This window comes from Lepisma saccharinum, chromosome 5 (assembly GCF_977018435.1).
Source record: "Lepisma saccharinum chromosome 5, izLepSacc3.1, whole genome shotgun sequence".
In the NCBI taxonomy this organism is placed as follows: Eukaryota; Metazoa; Arthropoda; class Insecta; order Zygentoma; family Lepismatidae; genus Lepisma; species Lepisma saccharinum.
This window is the reverse complement of record NC_139233.1, coordinates 8,584,514-8,606,224: the sequence shown is the minus strand read 5'-3', so window position 1 is coordinate 8,606,224 and position 21,711 is coordinate 8,584,514. Positions and strand designations below refer to the sequence as shown.

Genomic DNA, 21,711 nt, shown 5'->3' with positions numbered 1-21,711 from the left:
CACCAACGAAAATGGCCATTATGATGCATACTAACGTAATTATCAATCCTTTTACGACTAAGCTAGGGAGGGCTTTTCTTTCAAAAGTCACTTGCACAGCCCAAAATGATTGTTTAAAAATGTCATGTATTATCGACGGCGAAAGATACGGCCGCTTCAGCCGAATTTCATTCATCATAGTTCGCCACTTGGCCACTAGATATCTCTGTTCGAATTGCCTCAGGCTGATGGTGAGAGCTAGTTCGCGCGGGTGTTTGAATCCTCTGCACAGCTGGGTTCCGTCCCCTCCTCAGAAGGTCCCGCAGCTGTCACAGCTTGATTTATTGTCTCTTTCCCAGGCAAGAAACCAAGAAAGCAGGAAGGCCATGAGTTTGTGTATGTTTGAGTGTAGAGAAGCAGAGCATATTTACCGTGAATTAGAACCAGTGACACAGTAACTTTATCTCGACCCCTACCGCGAAGGACGTATTTAGGGGGTCCAGGTGTCCCAACCTCCCCCCGAAAGACTTACCAAGTACAAAAATTAAATATTGAAAATAATGAGATCATAAAATAACTTCAATTAAGTAATGAAAATAAGGTTGTTGTTTAATCGCAAATTGTTTATTTCCACAAAAATATTGGAAAGCAATACGACTTTGAATGACAGTACGAAAGAAGATTTATGCAAGAATTATTACTACTTATAATAACATGCAAAATATTACCAGGAATTTTACTTTCCTCAACTGGATCTAACATCATTTTTTTCATACTCAATAAATATTATATTCTTTATCTATTTGACATTAATTTCCTTGCCAGGGCAGTTTCTATTTTTTACAAATTTTGCCAACCTTAACTACACGTAAGCTAGATAATGAATACGTGATGTTATACTGTATCACTGTTGTTATACCGCCTTCTTACCTATTCATGTAATAAAAATATATTAATTAATTTAATATAATTATACTTATTTTAATTTAACATTATTAATATTATTATTTTGAGACATTACGTTAGGACGCCCCTCCGAAATATATATCTAGATACGTGCCTCGTGTTCGATTTGAATAAAATGTAGAAAAGGCGGGGAGGGTGGTAGCGCTTCGTCTTTTTACATTTCGATAGTTTTACCTCACATGTAGTACTTTGTGAGTCAACGGTGCAGATAGGAAATACGTGTACACACACACACATATAATTGATGATTCGCAAAGGAACTTCGTTAAATTCCCATGCTTGTTCCGCTCACAAATCACATCCTCTCCAAATTACAATAGCCTACTATTGTTGTTGCTTACATATGTGTGTGTGTGTGTGGTTCCTAGAACTTCACTACTTCCAATCATAAACTTGATGTGACTCTTACAAAACATTTGTTTTTGGAGTGGAAAGATCATGAAAAGGTCTACTGTTTCTTTGCAAATCTTCAATTAATGTAAAATTTAGTATAAAAACATAATTTTGGCTGACTTGCTAACTTGAGATTTAAAGAAATTATTAATTTGAATTCTTCATTAACAATAACAAAAGCGACATAAAATGTAGAACGACAAGATTCTTGGCTTGGTTGAGAATTACATTAGAGATGTACAGGTTAGGAAAGGGGAGGGAGAATTCCATGTCTTCTTCTTCTTCAGCGCGAACCCTGCCTCCTACATTCTACATGTCCATTCAAAATGTCTTCTTAGTTTCGGATATATTTGCCTCCCCTATAGCGTAATGGTAAAGATGACCCTCATAATGTCAAAAGGTCCCGAGTTTGGTACCTGGTGGACGCCCAATAGTTCAATCCCACTATAAATGTAGGTCCAGTCCCGATTAGCCTATCTATACATAAAGTAGACTTACAAAAACTCAAACTCAAGATACTCAAACGACCGGCAAAGGGTTGACGGCGCTTGGTGCTGTGAGAGAGCCAGCCCCCTTTGCCAAATCAAAATTAGGAAACAAAAACTCATCTTCAGGTGTTTCCCACTTTTTCGCCATTAGATGCTGTTCTGCATCGTGACCGTACGGTCTAAGGCTTCATGATTTGGGCTCCAGCTACGGGACGCGCGCAAGTTCGAGTCTCGTGGATGAAGCGTAACAACTTTTCTCCTGATATTTCGGCCAGTCAAACTCGCGGCCCGCGGGCCACATGTGGGCCCCAGCATCTGTTAATGCGGCCCGCCTTGGACCCACTTAACACTTCATGCTTGAAATTATCTATACATTTGTAGTTATCCCGTTTTCTCTTTTCTCGTGATACAAGACCAGACTCATCCAAACTTCAACACATTGACCAATTTTCCCATTATAGACTAGGTGTTGTGTCAACTAAGCAAGCTGATTGACAGGTTACTTCTGAAGTACGAAAATATCTTGCCAGCTGAGGGAGGGCAGCGTGCATACTTTCTGTCGCCTATGAGTCTGTTTCTTGATTTTCAAGGATTTACCTGGAAGAAAAGCCAGTTTCTGTAAAAGTTTCAGAGAACCATATCGCTGCCCAAACTTCGTTGGAGTAAGAAAAGGACTATAGAAGATGAATGTAGATTTTTCAAGTGAAATGCTTACTTTTGTTGTGAAGTGAATACTGAAAAGCGTAGAAATTGTGTACCCTGATAAAGTAAATTAATTCAGAAGTATTTCTTTATCACGAAATAAATTTGCCATAATCTGTGGCGGAGTGGTTAGCACAACCCGTTGCGACACCAGAGATTGCGGGTTCGAATCCTGGTCTGAGCATTGGTTTTCTTTGTATGTGTCCCTTCATCAATTTCATCATATCATTACTCATCCTCATCGTTGCCATTAGGCAAACGTGGCAGAAAAGCAACGCTAATAAAAAAAATCAGAAATACAGTTGAGGATAGGATTTATGACTTAGTCAATGAACAATTGAAAGCGAAAATTGTTCGTGTTGTTGCCTTTTCGCTCACAATATGCGAAATTACGGACGTCTGTGAGCTAGCTCGGTTTGCTCCCTTCATTCGTGGATGCGATTCTTATCTCGATATGACAGTAAAACTACTTGAATGATTCCTCCCCGTGACACAAGGGCTGATATTTTGAAGGAAGTGGAGGTCATTTTGCAAGTTACAGTCTTCCGTTATATTAAAACTTTTTAATAAAGTTACAATTTGTCCTTCCCAACTTCTCAGGAATACCAGGAATGACAGGAATATTTGTCCACAGTAAAAATACTACGTGATGAAGTTGGAAACAGGTTTCAAGACTTCAGAGGGTGCGAAGGGCAATAATCTTGTTCTGCTCTGCTCCCTTTTCTTTTGATGATGCGTGTGCAAGTCCTGACTTCGAATGGAACTTATTTAATTGCAGTGCAACTCGTGTAGGTGGGCTATCCCACCATCGTGTGGAGATTGGGAAGCTATGAATGAGTCACGGAAACCTACAACAAAGATTAGGGGTTCGTCGTGCTGACCGCACATAACTGGTTGGACTGGAAGTGAGGCCGGCAGTCGGTAGGTGGGCTCTGGCCCTCAGGGGCTGTAGCACCACGGGTTTACTTACGTATATTGGCGTAGCCATGTGTGGGTCCACAGAGGCTCGGCCTCTCCTCGAAATTCTGTCACTTTATTTTGACCAATTCACTGGAATTTTTTTAAAGAGTACTTTGTTACACGTATAGTGCTGGTCTTGAAGATCATACTATAATTAGTTGGACTGAAATTTCACTTGGAAAGCAATCAATTAACATTGGGAAAAATCACAATAGGAGAGAGCAACTAATGTGATGCAGGAACTGGTCATATGTTTCCACAGGGGATTCCCATCACCACTGAGAGTTTGTCCCCACCCTTGGCCGATTAGCCGGCCCCGTGGCGGAGTATTTATTTCATTTCGCTACGACGCCAGTGGTCCCGGGTTCGAATCCGGTCTGGGCATACGTGTCCTTCGTGAGCGTCTATTCATCGATTACATCATATCATCATTAGCCAAGAGTGGCAGAAAGGCGAAGTGAAATAAACCTTGGCCGCTGTGAACTCCAACGATGAGAACTGTGCAAAGGGACTTAATTCAGATCATAACAAAGAAAACTACTTCATCAAAGTGTAAGTTCAATATTATACTATTGTTTCCTGACATCTTTGTTACTACTGTACATTTTGTTACATTGTTTTGTCCGTCTTTCTCCTTACCAGTTTTTCCATATGTTATTACGCATATCCACGTTTCCCCTTTTTAAATTCCAGGTAGTTTCGCTCCTGCCCATCTCTAATAGGGACTCGATTCGTTAATAGTTGAAATAATAATTGTTACTAATTCTTGCCTTATTATTATCATTACTATTATATATCGATTTTGTATAATAGGGCCTCCCCCATGGTACAGTGGTAGCGTCATTGCCTTGTAATCAAGGGGTCCCGGGTTCGATACCCGGTGGAGGCACAAGTGGTTCGGATCCCACTTTAAACTGTAGGTCCAGTCCCGATTAGCCTTACTGTGCATAAAGTGGACTTAAAACAGCAACTCAAACCAGCAACTCGATTTTGTATAAAAAAAAACACCCCCTTCAAAAAAATACTTTCTTTCAACTGATCTACAGTTAAGCGCAGAACAACACTGAAAATCCTTATTCACCTTAATATTTCAAATCTCTGACTACTGTCATGAATATCTGATTGTGTGTGTGTGTGTGTGTTTTGTTGTATGTTCGTGTGTATAGGTTAGGATTTTATTCCCGTATGCATTTTTTTTCTTACCATTTTTTTCTGTATTTTTTTCTTTGTAATTTTATATTTCTCTTTTTATATTTTAATATTTACCTTTCTATGTAATGGTTTAAATGTTGTTGTAAACATGGTTAAGTGGTAGGAAAGGCTACAAAGCCTTAACTTCGCCATGATAAACAAGACGCAATAAATAAATAAATAAATAATAAATATTCTCTACCTCCTTCTTTACTCTCAATTGATAATTCTAACCTCAACAAGAAAATTCAACATAATTATAGTAGCCACTGTAATCAACCAAATTTATTCAATCAAAACTTTAGTGATGAAGGTTCTGTCTCGGGAGTCTGCCACTCGTCTCGCTCCATGCAAGAGTCAGCCAGCAAGCAGTGAAATTCGAATTGCTTTGCCAGTGGAGAAATTTTAGCCTCCGAAACCAGAATGAAAAGAAACAGGTGGGGGTCCTTTTCCTGGAAACCTCACTGCGGGAGTCACGCGGAGGGGAGGGGGTGGTGAAGGGAGGAAGGTTCTCTTCCTAGTCCTCTGATATGTCGCTAGGTGTCTCTGTATCGCATCGGGCCAGGAAACTACTTTCATGCCAACCTCCAGTCCACTCTTAAAGGAGACGATGATGTAAGAGAAAATTATTGAAAAATAGTGATTGACAATTTACCTGTTTTATAGGTATACATCCCATTGTACCGATGAGCTGTACGGTGAGGTGCATATGTATTGCTCGGCAAATTGTCTATTACTATTTTTATTTACGTGATTGTAAAGAATAAACTTTTGCGTTTTTTTAAAATTCCTGAAGCTCTCATTGTGTAAAACAAAGAGAATAAAGATAATGACTGGCATTGGTGTCATATTTGTTGTCTTGTTAAAAATCGGACAGCTACGAAGTAAATCTTCTGATACGTTATTTAGTTTCAACTCGTAAATTAGTTGTGAATATTTATTTTTGAAAGCTACTGTTCATTACTTCATTCTTAAAATCGATCGAGTGGCCTTACGTTTTTAGCGCTTGCAATCAGATATAATGATATGTTACGAAAGTAAGAAATTATCAGTGTTTCCAACTCGACATAGATTTCTTAGGTAATCCAAGAGATGAACAGCATTGCCTTCAGTTCGTGGGAAAACGTTGTCTTGAAGCTTTAGAGGGTTATCAAAGTGCGTAGAGTGCCGTTTTTACGACGGGCATCCTGCGAGAGGAAATCACTTGCGAAAAAAATGAGCTAAGCATCTCATAAACACGGGCTTAACGACGTCACACCCTGTTCTTGTAAACAGAACACGAGAGGCGGGTAAACCAACAACCACTTTAAACGCCAGGGTTCTGCATGAACGCCAGCGATGAGCTCTAGAAACCGACAGTTACAAAACCCGCTGCAGCCATTCCCACAGAAGCCGAATAAAGCGCACCTCTGGGCTTCTGGGTAGTCAGAGACAGACCCTGCTCTCGTTTCAGCAATTTAATTACGTGGCGGATAATGTTTTTAGCGAGCTGTCCTCGGGAGTAATCTGTGCCTACGCTCCGAAGCAAACGCGAGCGAATGGGGATACATAAATCGTGAAAGTAAAAGGTGACAGAGAAGTTTGCTCCTGTAAAACAGTTGCTGTGGATTTTCAAACATGATGGCCTGTTTGCTCGAACTATGTAAACAACTGCTGTAGAATTTCAACAAATATTGCACGTAGTCTGCGCTTACAGGAATGTTGGAGTTGTTAACATCATGGTAATAAACCAATGTAAATTTATCTGGAATGATTGTACAACTTTTTGTGGATCCGAGTGCGTGAGGCTCTATTTCAATCACAGCATATCGATGTACTGAAACTGCTAGGGGTGTACTGGGAATATGGCTGAAGTAAAGCAGGTTTAATTTTCAATACACAGAACACAGAAAACGAGTTTCAGAGCGATAGAGCTACGGAAAGACTCAGATCGATCGTCTTTTGTCCAACCATATTGAACGCGAAGTTTTGTCTTTCTCATAGTGGCTGGCGTTGTCCAATAAGAGATAATTTCCAGCCTATGACGTGGTTCCGTGAAGGCGGAAAGTTCGGCACAATTCCGCGTTCAATTTGCGAGAAACCACTTCGGCCACTCTAGAAAGTCTACCTCGTTAAATAAAATGTAAATGCAACCTTGTGAGTAGCAGCGTGATTCAGTGGAGATACATATATCCATTGTTGCGATTACTCAAGAAATGCGGAAGATATCATGAGCGATATTAAAGATTTACCGTTGTCTTAACTAGCACTAAACATTCAATTTATTTATTTTATCTTTTCAGTGTTAAAATTCAATTTTCAGGACGGATAAATGAAGGTATTCAATGTTGACCCGCCTACGGAACAGAATGTATTTTGTTTTAAAATATTTGTTTCTGAATTAATAATTCATACATGTTTGTTAGTTTGTCATCTTTACACGTAAAAAAGTATTCAACAAAGAGATTGTGTTTAAAAAGATGGATGTTTGTTTATATTTAGTAGTCATTCCAAGAGGTTAAACATTAAGTACCCATTCTTACGTTTCACTACAATGAAATACTCTTCGAATCATTTACAGAATTCATAAATGTTCTTCGTGATTGTTCCTTCATCATTTCCATCGTATCATCACTCGTCTTCATCTTCGAACTAGTCAATGGCAGAAAAGCGACGCTAAATATAAAAAAAACAAAATGAAAAAATAATTTGCGGAATTTAAGTACGAATTTGTAGCTGATTGTTAGAAGGTGGGTGCAAGGACATAATAATATTATAAAGAAGATTGGGTGATTTAGCAAGTATTTTTCTAACGCGGATGATATACTGGCTAATTTAGATTTCATTAATGTTTTACACGTTAAATTGTAAGTTTTTTATATCCTTGAACTGAAGAAGCGTCATATTGTTTGATAGCCACAGGAATAATTGAAGTCTCTTCAACAAATCATTACCGGCCCATCTTGTTGATTACAAGCGCCTTCCGCCCGTTAACAAGAAAACTGCCTCAGCGCTGTGTCGAAGGTGGAAGGATTTTTCTTCCTGGCAGATTAAAGGAGGAAAAAAGCGCGAGAAAGATTGGGCGGAGAGACCATTAGACGAGAAGTTTATGAAGCGATATTAAGAAAGAGAGAAACAAAAGAAACTCGAAGGGGCGATATCGATCCCCCTGGCGGGCAGGCCGAAGAAGAAAAAGTAGCAGAGGGAACCCAATTTAGAGCTTACGGAAGGATGACTTCGGAAAAGATGGTGGACGGAAATTGAGAACGGTCGGGTGAAGGGTAGAAACATGATTGTTGAAATTGATACGGAGAGAAGCGCAAAAGGAAAGATTTTTATAAAGCATGAAAGCAGAAGAGAAACTGTACTTCAAGTGACGTAGAGTTCCACATAAGGGGGTTACGTAAAAGCAAATTGTCCCATCACATTTCTTCATTCCGCTTTTCTTCTCTATTGTGGGCCTTTATACGTAAGACTGCCTCGTCTCGAAATCGCATTGATGGAAATCCTCCCATATTACGATAGCAGTTTCTCAAATCTAACCCACCCCTACGCACGCACGTAAACCTATATTTTCGATTTGTTGTTCCATGAACGCATTAATTACAAATCTGATTGCTCATGAGTTATGAGTACACCTCGGATATTTAGGTTCTAAAAAGTGTGTTTTAGATTCCTAAAATAGGTTCTAAAAACCTTAAATTAGGCTCGAAAAATCCTGAAATAGGTTGCAAAAAGAATTAATTTGGTACAAAATTCCTCAAAAATACTGATTAGATACAATCGTTAAAAACAAAATTTCACAATAACAGTAATAACCAAATATTAATTTTCTAAAATTTTCATTTCTTTATATCATTTTCAAAATTATCTACCAATTATTATAATACTGCACTTGTGCTGTTAGCAAAAGTTACTTGTTAATATGAAGAATGAATTACGTATGTATAATTTGCTGCACAATATCAGGGTTGCTACTCACTTGGAATTCCTTGAATTCTGGGAATTACACGTGAATTATTGGCTCTGGAAATTATTCATGAATTTTGGCAAGACATGAAATAAGGTACAAGCGGATGTTCTCTCTATTCCATTTTTTTTCTCCGTAGACGTGAAAAATTGCAACATTTATTAATCGAAATCCCATTACATTTATATGTGAGGCACGTTTCTCTCAGTTTAGCTTTGATTTCATTTATTTTTTTGAGGAAAAAAAGCTACACAGAAAATAAAACATTCTCAATCAGTTTACTTTGTTAGTGTCTTTTACAGAACAATCTATCTGACAGACAGAAGATTATTACAAAATAATATATCTTGAAGTTGATTAGGTAATTTTTTTGTTACATTGGAATCATACAAACCCTTTATATTGTCAATATCTTTGTGTGTGCAAGGGAGGGTGAGAGTCGATAATATGTAAGGTTGGAATAGAGAAAACATCTGTTTGTATTCTTGATTTTTTGGAAAGTTCGTCTTGAAAATCAGGAATTATACTTGAATTTTATCATGGTCCTAGTGACCACCATGAATCTTTTTGCATGATTCACACTCAAACTCCACCTTTTGTCTGTGAGGATCATTTCATGTGCTGAAAATTATCTTTCAACAGAAACATAGTCCGTAGTGCTAATTTGAATGCTGAAATATTACTTCGCAAGGCGTGGATGCCAAAAAGGACCAAACTGACACGAGAGTGAGCAAGGCCACACAGATCAGAAGTTTGCACTTGGGACTGACTGTGCAGGCAGTAGAGACGATTGGGTGCCATAACTAAAAATGGGGAGGGGGGGGGACAAGGACAGTTTACTATATCTTAGTAGGCAAGGCTGAGCATTAAGAGTATGTAGTGCAGGGGTAAAGAGTAGGGGGGAACTGTCCCCTTTCGCCGCCACTGTCTGCAGGTAACAGACATTTTTTGTTTTGTTTAAAGCTTTGATAAACATCATATACTTGGAGGCAGGGAAATCGACAGAAATCATGTTTCAAATACGCCAGTCATTGAAATATTTCACCACCAAACCTAGTAAATACCTCTGGGAGATATAAAAATCCTGTAAAACCTAAAATAGGTTATTTTAAGCACTATAAAACTTAGTCAGTTGTTTCGTTTTTTTATGAAACGCCGATATAACTTGTTATTTCTTATTTACCTGCAAAGGAAAAAATACGTTAAAAACCTAAACCCCGACGTCTAGTTATGAGTTAATAAATTGCTATATACATTGTACGGTAACACAAAACGAGAATGATTTTTGAGATTATGAAATATGAAACTTGAACTTTGATGAGGCTCGGTGAGAAATGGACGATGATGCAACTATATCCCCATATATTTTAAACACCCACCCCCCCATACACACACACAAAACGTAATATTCCCAGGTTTCGTGGACTAGGTAGCATATGGTCCTGTCAGTTTTCTCTGTAGCAGCTCCCATTCCGAAGATATTGAAATAAATGCCCGCGTGGTGCGAAACTGTATCCCTTAGCCTTCAGGCAAGGAGCACAAAACTTGATATCATTCGGCCTGGGCATGAGTGTTCTTTGTGAGTGCCCCTACATCACTTTCATCATAGGCTATCATGACCCATCCTCATCCCCACTCTTAGCCAAAAGTATCGCTCAAGCGAAGTAACGTAAACCAATCGATCAGTCATTGGGCTCGTACCCGATTTTACGTAGAAGACCGCATCGTGTTGTTATTGACTTAATGTCGCATTTCTAATGGGCCTCCCCGATGGCGTAGTAGTAACGTCGCCGCCTTGTAATCAAGGAGTCTCAGGTTCGATACTAGGTGGAGGCACATTGCACAGCGCTTCGGGTCCGACTTTAAACTGTAGGTCCAGTCCCGATTAGCCTTTGTGTGCATAAAGTGGACCTAAAATAACAATTCAATCGATTTTCTAAAGGAGCAAAGGAATGAACGTCACCTTCGTCAAGTGTACCATCTTTCCAGAATTTTCCTGGAAGGTCAGAAAGACCACAAAGAGACTCATTCAGAATAGTTGTCTGTACTGTTTGAACAGCGCACTCCGTGCATCTATGTATAAATATATACCAAGCTATGAGCCCATACATAAGAGTACAGTACCACCTTGTAAATCTTCGCGCACATGGTCCGCTTAACGCTGTCAATTCTATCCGCGAGTAGCGTTCCTGCACAAGGTTCACTTGTTCTCGCGATGCTGGAAGAACACCGACATTCTGTAACAGAAATTCGATACGAGAGAAACAAACGGAAAAGTTTAAATTGGGAAACAAGAGTCTGGTTTCAGTTTTCTTTTGTTCTGCCACTTTATCTTGAAAAGAATATAATTTCCAAGGCGGCAGACTGCGTCGCCCGCATATGTTATCACCCCTCCCCCCGACCCGTTGTTTCGAAGAACAAAGTCTATTTGATCAGTCAACTCCTCCAAAACATCTGCTCTGCCATGGTTTTTGTAAATATAAAGTGTCTGAAAATGCCGTATGTAGTAAGATGTCTTTACTAGCAACTTTTTCTGGCGACTGGACCCTCAAATGTGTCGTGACCGTAATATTATTTTAAGTGTTTCCTCAGACGAACTTTTAATCTTCCCAACTGTTTATCATTCATGTCGGGAGGAGATGACAGTGTTTCAACAAATGCTTTTAGCTTTTTGAGAAGAGCGAGACCTCTTGCACTCTTTAGACTAGCCTTTCGTTTTTAATGTCTTGTGCTTGTCCTGTGCAGGCTCCTTTACAAAATGGCCGTACGTGTCGATGCACCCAAAAATTTCAACTCGCTCTCTGTTTGTGTTCTTGGGTGTTTAATATTATCTTGAGATCAGCTCGAAACATTCCCTTCAACGTCGAGACAAGATTTGCAATTTCACCAGAGACTGAGACAAGTCAGGCTTTTCTAACTCGTTACTGTACAATCCTTCTTCGTGAAAAATGATTTGAAGTATTCACGTCAATTACAGATTCATTAGACGAATGTGAGTTTTGTTTGATATGCACATATATGCTAATCAGGAATGGGCCTATGTGCTTACACCGTATATTGAATCCGGGACTCCTTGATTACAAAGCAATGACGTTATCACTACGCCATCGGGGAGGCCAATTAGACGAATGTGGAATTTAGTTATTGTAGTACTTTACCTGCAGTTAAATTCTTAACAAGAAAAAAGAAAAATTTAGTTTACGAGACGTAAGTTACTACTTTATCAAGCATTTATTTCTGTTTTCATCCCGGACAGCTTGGGTGATGTCATTCGTTGCAGAACTTCTTCTTGAACCAATAAACTCAACACCAACTTTTTATTCTTTCTCTTTTTAAATGAAGATCATCTGCGCTTCATAGTAAAAGCATAAGAAAAGCTGAAGCAGGTGAAGCAAAGAAATGAAGTAGAGGTTGCCGAGTTAAGACGTTGAAATTGTTAGATCTGTTTATTCTGCCATAATTTTCCAAGGATTTTATTGCCACTACCCATATGCACGGCAATAATACCCAGAAACAACAACCGGAGACATAAATAAGTGGTTTGGAAAACTGCCACCACAGCGCTGTGTTCGTGGCCAAGATAGAAATTGAAAACAAGCAGTTATTCTCTTTATTTTTCCGGTTGATTCTGCTTTCCGATCACCGATATGCGAATCTCACGCTAGATCTAATGTTTGTGGATATCCAAGGTGAAGAACACACAGGTAAGTCCATAACTGGTTGTGAACAGTCATTTGACGCGAAATAACGTATGCATGAGTTTTGAAGCAGAACCGCAGAGACGTAAAAGAAACCATAGACACTGGAAAGTGTTTGCACCTATCACACAAAACAGAATTGATGGTTCCGAGCTGGGAGAAGCAGGCTGAAATAAACAAGGCATTCACAAAAATGGTGTCCGACTTTTTTTTCTCTTTTTTTACGAACGAGTCAATTAGTCACGGAATCCACAAATAGTCTTCCACCCGCCCCTGCCAGTATCATTGCGAAACGAAACAACGCACATTTCCTCTGCAGACTGTCGGTCGGTCGTCTTTTCTTCAATCCGTGGCACAGACTTCTCGGTTACATTTGGCGACGTTGCCAACAGCGGGGAATCGCAGGTCGTTCGAAAGTTCACGAAGAAAAATTATCACTGTATCTTCTACACCGTAGCTGCACGTACAAAGTTTCACGTACCTGCCAACACTGTCGTTCAGTTTGTCTTGTCGTAGGGCTTACAAGTTGATAGCTTTAAAATTCTGAAACAACGACCTTAATATTTTACGATAACATTAACAATTTCCGCATATCATATCTTATCCTCATCGATTAGCCCAAAGTATCAAAAAAGACAAGTAAAATGAACTAAATGAATGAATCAATCAACATGGTTGAATGTTAGGCTTGCTTAAAACGGAAGCAATTTTTCTAGCAAAAAAGACTTCCAAAAATGTTAGTTTTTTCATAGCACAGAATAGTTTACATTGAAGCATTTCATGTATCATACCGGTTGAGGGGGAGAAATGACAAAATGACAGAGAAGAGGAACAAAAAAGATAGAAAATCTTGCGGGCACGAGACAAATGGAATGAGTGAAATGTGAAATAAACAGAATTACTTAAAGACAGACATAACATATCACACACGACGCCAGATTCGCTCGTGACTTCGCACACGTTTTGTCATATTTATATGTTTGTTCATCAGATAATGGAAAATGTCGAAGATCATAATCCAAAACCAAATCGTCAATTTTAAGCCACGTTCTCACAATAAAAATGCATGAGAAAGACACATTTATAAGGCTTTAGTTCAGTAAAATATCGATTGGTTACAGAAGTTAGCATTCATAAGAATAATAGACGCGTTCATTAATTCGGCCCAGTAAAACACAACTACATCGATATATATATATATATATATATATATATATATATATATATATATATATATATATATATATATATATATTACACTCAGCACCATCTGTTGAGGACTTTTGTTTATAGTACAGGGTCCAGCAGAAGTAACGCTCATTTTTAAGTAGTGTTGTGTAAAGTGCATAAAGTTTATGTTGATGGAATGCTGTAATCGAAACGGACGTGTTATCTGAGTAGTTTTTGTGTTTCAGGTTTCCTGAAGTACAATGGTCCGTTAACTGACATTGGATTGACCTGCTCGATCCCCTGACCAAAGTCCGCCCGATTTCTTGTCGTGCTGTCTCAACGCAACGTTGATGAATTGAACGACAGCATTAGAGATAAATTCGTTGACATAGCCGTCGAATTATGTCATAAGACTTGCATGAGTGTGGTTGCTAGGGTAACTGAATGTCTCGCACAAGATGGACAGCATTTTGAACATTTAAGCTGAAAGGTATGACGTACTTCTGTGTGGTGGTGTAGTGTTATGGCATGCTCTGCAAGAAATCTGTATAATTCTGATCCTGGAGCACAAAATTTGGTGTACATTACCAGCTCGTGAAAAGCGGGTGTTACTTCATAAGTGAAGGGTGTCTGAAAAACACGTGACATTTTGAAACAGGGGTACAGAGAAAGGAATGAATAGTTGCAAGAGATTTAATCATGGAAATTAATAATGCAGAGGATGTCATTACATAATTACATACCGATGAAGAGATGGGTGGGTTTATGACTTGAAGATGTCCAGTGAATGACAACCTTTTCTAAGCAACCATTCCTGCAGTCATCGAGGGTCATCCTGCATAGCTCGACGTAAGATGTCCGCAGGAATCTGAGTGATTCTTCAGTTGCAGCAGGTCGAGTCAAAAGGATCTGTCAGGAAATGGCTGAGATGAAGTCGTCATCCACTGGACATCTTCAAGTCATAAACCTACCCATCTCTTCATCGGTATGTAATTATGTAATGACATCCTCTGCACTATTCTATTCCATGATTAAATCTCTTGCAGCAACTATTCATTCTTTTCATCTCCGTTTCAAAATGTCCCGTCTTTTTTAGACACCCTATATTTTGATGTGTCTTGGTGCACCAGTTTAGCTGTACGGTGATGAGTTTGTACAAACTCCTTTATGTGAGAGAGAGATGGGAAAGGGATGAAGAGGGAAGGAAACAAAACTAGAGATGGGTGAAGCAAACGAAGGGGAAATGAAAAAGGAAATAGAGAGATAGAGAGAGAAAGAGGGAAAAGCATATTTAACCAAGAAATCGATACATTCATCCTTTGCCCGATAGTATATTTGTCTTCGTCAATGAAGCCTTTTATCCAGCTCTTTACGAATTGAACTCAGCGTGAAGCATTCTAAATTAATCACCCTCTCCAAAACGTAGCGCAATTTTCTTGCCGCTTCTCAATTATATTTCGAAACCTGGAAATATATCTTTGCTGGAGAATTATTTTCGAGACTCCAGGACACAACGAGTCCATTCCGGTACCCTTCTGGAAAATCCAGGACCTATAGCCACCCTACTATCCTATCCCCCTCCTCTTGCACGGGGAAGGAATGAATCGACGCCAAATTCCTCGTAACACTGGTTGCATGCTAAAACGTTCCTCTTCCCACGACGCCAGAGACCTCTAACGAGATGTTCGAAATTACGAACGGATCCCAGCGGGATTTCTGCGTAAGCTGCAACTTGATGAAGCCTGCGTGGCTCTTCGAGCAGAACTAACTCTCAGCGGGGTGGGTAGTGTGCGTGCTTCCATCTCGTACGTATCAGGAAGGTTTCGTTTAATAACTTGAAATGGGAACGAAGGAAGAGGAGTCTGAATGAAGTGGTTGGTGATAAGAATGGCTGTTTCAGCCCACAAGCATAAAAGCTGGCGATAATCCCTCTTCCCCAGGATCTTGGTTTTGTTAAAACTAACCATGAGTATCGTTACTCTTTTTAAACGGAGGAAATTTTGTAACGGAGGTAGTGGCGTAGCGGAGTTAATTGCCCTCCGGGAGTAAAATAAAATATAAAGTTCCCCGGTGCATATAGCAGATTTAGGGGATGTGGGAGTAGGGCCCCATCCATTCTCGATCTACTAGGCCATTTTGGAGGTAATGTGATGAACACCACGCTCCGACCTCCTTAACCCCACCCCCCGCCCCGGTACTCGTTGAGACCTCCAGAGCCGCTTTATACGGGGCAAGGCCGCAAAAATTCCAACCTTTGATCACCCATCCCGGGAATCGAACCGGGTCTCCCGCGTGGCAGTCAGACGCCTACCGACAAGCCCACCGCGGATCTACTAAAATATAAATATGCGAGGTCTTTAGTGAAAAAAAATATGTAAGAAATAACTTAACGACCACCCACTCCCGTCAAAACGGACATATATATATACAGTATATATTTAAAATTGTGTGTGTGTTTAGAGGGAGAGATATAGGGACAGTTAGAATGAGGTGTGTGCACTTTTTGAACAATTTTAAATTGTTGAAAACAATAAATAAAAACACACATTTTTAATAGTTCCTGCAGGTGTTCGAACTGATGACCATTCTGGTCCAAGCACGCTGAAATTTCGAACTGCTGGGAATACAAACATCAGGAATGATTTCTCTTTCAATGTCTGGTTTCAATTCGTTAATTTTTGGCACTTTTTTTTAGTTAGACTCAGTCAAAACTCTTGAGGAAGGAAGCCTATAGTTATTGGTCTTGTTCACTGCACATGACATCACTCCAAGAAATATATTACGTATATACGTGAGTATTCACTTTTGTATTGAGTCGTCTTTCCTCCGCCAGATGGTTCTGAGAGACAAAAAAACAAACTAAACGTTCTGTCTTATCTTATGTCGTCCTTGGCGTCACCACACGCCCATATTTTGGTTGCATGCGCATTTTGAGTGAATTAGCAAGGTCGGTGCTCCAAAATTGCTGTGGGGGAAGGAATATCGTGATCTGTGGAAATGTGGGCACCCGTCTAACTACAAAACGCGATAGAGTAAGACGCTCGGCATAATGGCGGGCAATGGTTAACGCCGTTGGGGGTCTTGTGTTAAATTCCACATGGTGGCTTAATGCCCTAAAATTTAATCTACTTTCTAAACGCGATCCTGCGTTTTTAACGATTGTTCAACCCAAGTGTAAGCATACTATCAACGATTGACAGAGTTAGTGTTGCGGATGGAGGGAAGAATCAGAAGCTTAATGTTGCTGAGTACTAATAAGATAAATTACATTAATGTACATCCAATTGTAAAAAATGTCAGCTGTAATGTTATTTTAAGTGTTGGGCACATTCTTATCGATTATGACGATTTTACTTTCCTGAGACAAACTGTTAATCTTTCCAACTGTTTATCATCATGACTACAATGTTTTAACAGGGGTGGGTTGATTTAAATCAGGTGATTTTTGTAAAAAAATCACTCTAAATAAATAATTTATAGAATAATGTACATATGGATTTTCTACATATCAAACACTTTTGGTGGAAGTTCATTACTCTCGTAATAATTTAAATGTGTTTATTAGGTTCTAAGATAGGAAAATAAAGGAGACAGAATATATGTACTGATGGTGCGAGGCTCATACGAAAGGAAATGTAAACACAGGATTTATCTTGTATTAAAATCAGTGATGTGCATCTACGCCTAAACAACGATAGTCTACAGTCTACACGTAGACTATTTTATACACGAAGATTACGTAATCTATGTAAACAACATGGCGAAAGGTGATACCTTTGCAGAGGGCGCCGTGGAATTAAAAGAAAATTTTACTGCGTATCAGTTGCTGATGTGTAAGGCTAACTTTTCATACTCTTTCTCCCAAATTCGAAGAATTTCTCACCTAGGAAGAAACCTAATATAGGAAATATTTTAGTGTTTTATGGGGAAAAGACCACTCTTGGCTCACGACTGCCATCTGTTGTTGTTTTTGCATACTATTTATCTTCATCCATAGTTGATAGTAGAAGAGACGAGAAATTTTGTTCTAAATAGGGTTCTTTTGATTTCGTTAGGAACCAATATAGTTGAAAATGTCACTTTCCTTTCATGGAACCCTTGAAAATTAATTTTAATGCACTTTAGATTGTCTACGTAGTCTATGTAAACTACAAATCAATGTAATCTACGCGTAGATTACGTGTAGACAACGCATGTAGTTAGACGTAAACTCATAGTCTACGGCACATCACTGATTAAAATTCAATAATTTTATGGGCAAGAATAGTAAACATTTTGTGTAGAAAAATATACAAATTACTAATCATGTTAAACCATAACTAGTGTCAATATCATTAAACTGTAACTAAACATGGCATCTGATATTTTTCGAACTATCATTTTAAAAATTCCATAATTCAGCTACAAGGACTATAAAAATATTTAAGTTAATATTTCAAGTTACAATCATAGACTACATCCAGAATGTTTTAGTTTCACTGGAAGAAAAGTTACTGAAATTATTATTAGTTTCATTAACAAACTCAACAAACATTTTCATAGTAGTTACAGTATCATAAACAGAAAAATGTACATTTACGTATATGTTTTATTTGCTTTATTCGAACTGTTCAAATATTTTACAGGGCCATTTACTAGAAAAAGCCTATCTATGAAAAAACATATAGCTATCTATGTGCATGGTGCCAAAAATCATGCAAGCAATTTTAAGCAGATTTTTTTAAGAAAATATAAAAATCTATTTAAATAAAATATTCAACGAAAATGATTTTTTAAATAAATATAATGATTTTTATTCACCCTGGTTTTAGCGATTTTGTTAGCTTTTTGAGAAGAGCAGGCCTCTTACACTGTTTATGAAGAAGTGTTTAGACCAGCCTAACCTTTTTAATGGGTTGTTTTTGTGCAAGTCCCTTCACAACCTTGCACTTTTAATCTTTCTCAAGGGGTTCTTTACACCCCCTTTTTTAACATTAAGGTATGGATTCTAGATAAGGGAATATTTCCCCGTATATTTTGAAGGGTGGGCCTCCCCGATGGCGCACTGTACTGTACACGGTGGAGGCACTTTGCACTCTGGTTCGGATCCCACTTTGAACCGTAAATCCAGTCCCAGTTAGCCTCTCTGTGCATAAAGTGGACTTAAAAATTCAAATTCTATCTTGGAAAGATGCAAAATGACCATACGTGCTTAGCTACACACAATTTTAAATTCATTTATTGTTTAAATCTTTTCCTCACATTTTTTCTGTTATTGCATCCTAACATCACACCTAATACCTTCGCAGCGTGATACGCTATCACCGGGTCACTTGGCAGGTGGGCAATATCTTCGCCTCAGAAGGCGCGCTTGGAAAGCTTCGAGACTTTTAAGCGCTTTTTTTCCCCATCGGAAATGGCTAGCTAGTGCGTTCTAGTACCTTCGCGTATCAATAGGGTACCTACCCTATGTGACGAAATCCCTTCACAAACTCAATTTGCCAAGTGGAAGCTTGGGTCTTTCGAGACCGAGAATGAAGCAAGCATTTGCAATATTAGACATTCCGCTTACTTTGTGCAATGCCGATAAGCGCAAACACTACCTGCAACATTTTCGTTCCATATTCAAAAGGTCTATTGCGTGAATTATTTCACTATCAAATTCTCTTTAGCGTTCAATTGGTTTAATCCTTCTGGTTCGCCCCTTCCCCCCACCCTTCTTGTTCTTGCATGTGTACGAGGGTGTGAAATAGGCTTTGTCTGGTGCGATTGTCAACAGACAGAAACCTGTTTTGTGAACCTCGGTATGCGTTACCTTCCTATGCGGGCGGGCTATTGATTTTGCAATGGGGCATAACTGCATTGGGGGGGGGGGGGCGGGCTATTTTCGGGATAGGAGCGGGTGAAGAAAAATCAAATCACTATCAACTCTTCATCAGGGTGTTTCTTTGTTTAACGTATTTTTCCTTATGTTTCGACGCTCTTTACGCCGATCATGAGGATGAATGATGATTAAATCAAATTAATGCATGCACATAATGAAGGAGCGCTCAAGCTAGGAGTCGAATCCGAAACCATCAGTTAACGAATTTGTGAATCCGCCACTCAACGCGCTCAGCTACGCAGATGGTGTTTCTTTAATGCTGTACCTGGCAACATTCATTTTCGTTCATGAACTAACCTTTATATAGTTTCCATGCTGATTCAAATACCATGTCAGGAGTTTATCCAGAAATTTATACCAGGGAGGTGTGGAAGTTTATTTTTTTTTTGGCGCTATAAAAGTAAATTGGAAATAAAGTGGGCTGTGTGAATTTACAATGTTCACAGCGCACATAATGCCTACATGTACATAAATTGAGGACTACGTTTTTATAGTGCTTCAACAATGATATAAGCATATGAAACCAACTTTATCTATTGTAAAAATTACACAAAAATTAAAAAAAATATTATCTGAATTTATTTTATAAATTTATTTAGTTCCTCAAATTCTTGAACTGAATATAATGTATATGCCTTCAGTTTTTTTAATTCACTTCACGTTTCTGAACAATGAAATAGAGGAAATCTAGAATGACAAAAGAAAGTGTTAATGTCTTGTCAGGTGCATTGTGGATTGAAATTATCGTCTAGAAAGCGTATGAATACACTCCTAAGAATAGAATTCATAAGTTAATGAAGTTCCAGCGTTCTATGTTGGCGATGTAAAATTATTGATTATATTAAGAACAGTTATGGTTTACGGAGGAAATGATTACGTGACTTCGCTTCTCTAGAACACTTGGAAAATTTCGGTATTGACAATTTTACTAAAGGAGCAAATAATAAAGGTTATGCAGTGATAATTTGTCAGCAGGAGTTTTCTGCTAAAGCAGTCACGAAAACGCCAATGTAAAATATTGCGTCATCTGGCAATGCTGCAGTATTGACCTGTCTCGCGCAGTAAAACACCGTCATTTTGATGTCTGTCTGTCAGCCGCAACCAAACTTTTTTGAAAATCAAGAAACGCGTCCCTCAGGAACCGAAAGAAAGGTAGAAGGGAAGGGGAAAAGTCAGCAAGAACACGACTGCTCGTGATCAATTACGTTGACATGCAAGGATACGTTTTGCTAGAGCTGCCGGGAGCTGGAAGTTCGGGAAACGACCGACAGATGGTGTGGCGCGACAGTGATCGTAATTCTCCTGCGTTGCCACATTACTGGGAATGGTTCTATCGTGAGGGATTCTCCAACTTCATTGTCCTGAACATTTCGAAGTGTCACGGGCGCAATTTCCGCACATTACGTAGTTATGAAAGATGAACTTCCTTGGCTGTCTCTTGACAGAATATACTCCAAATTGAAGGAAGACGTCACAGCGTGGAAGTGGCGGAGTGAGACGAGTAAATTCGAAACAGCACTGTATTCAGTGGCATCCGCGTACCTGGTAGAAGTAAGTCAGTGGGAAAAATAAATGGGGAGGGGGAGGGGGCAAGAATTATCAGAACTTCGAAACTTGGCAGGGAATGATTCATTGATTTTTAAAATTTTCTTAGCTTTCATGCCACTTTTGGCTATTCGCGAAGAATGATGTGATAATTTATGAAAGGACGATCGCAGACCGGGATTCGAAACCTAGAACCCCTAGCGTCGAAGCGCACTGTGCTAACCACTCCGCCACGGAGATCGGCGGAATATTGTTGGTCGAACTATTCTTATCCTAAAAGCTGGTGAAATGTAGTACTGATTACTGAACAGAGAAACCTTATTTCATTCCTTTTAGAAATACTTGCCACGTCACAATTCAGGATTCCCGGATCGGAATCAATTTCATCATATCACTCATCCTCATCGTCGCGGTTGGCAGAACATGGTTGAAATGCGACGCGCTAAATAACAAAAATAAAATCAAAGCCACGGTACTATTCTTCCGTCGCTATTCACTAAGTTACATACAATCATTGCAGATGAAAATTAATATGATGTTTGCTCTTGTGACATAAGGCTGCCATACTCTTTGAATATTTTATTAAAAAACAATAAAACTAGAGTCGACTGCATAGATAATACCAGACCAATTGTCCCTCGTTATTTTAATTTATTTTTCTATACATCCTTTTACATATTTGCAAATAGTTTTATTGCACTGACACTGGTGTGGAGGTTGCCAATCCTTGTTTCAAATCGTGAACATTGCAAAGGAGAAACAAAGTAAAAACATGGCGATGGAAAACTTAATTTCATAAAAAGGTAT

General features: G+C 38.9%; 1 protein-coding gene across 1 annotated transcript in view; it reads left to right on the top strand.

Moving 5' to 3' along the window:
- Positions 1–21,711, top strand: part of LOC145987569 (capon-like protein) — a 344,902-nt gene that overhangs the window by 209,480 nt on the left and 113,711 nt on the right. The window contains exon 5 of the mRNA XM_083121917.1: positions 20,805–20,910. Within this exon, the coding sequence (XP_082978043.1) occupies positions 20,805–20,910 (106 nt within the window). The remainder of the gene's footprint in view (positions 1–20,804; positions 20,911–21,711) is intronic.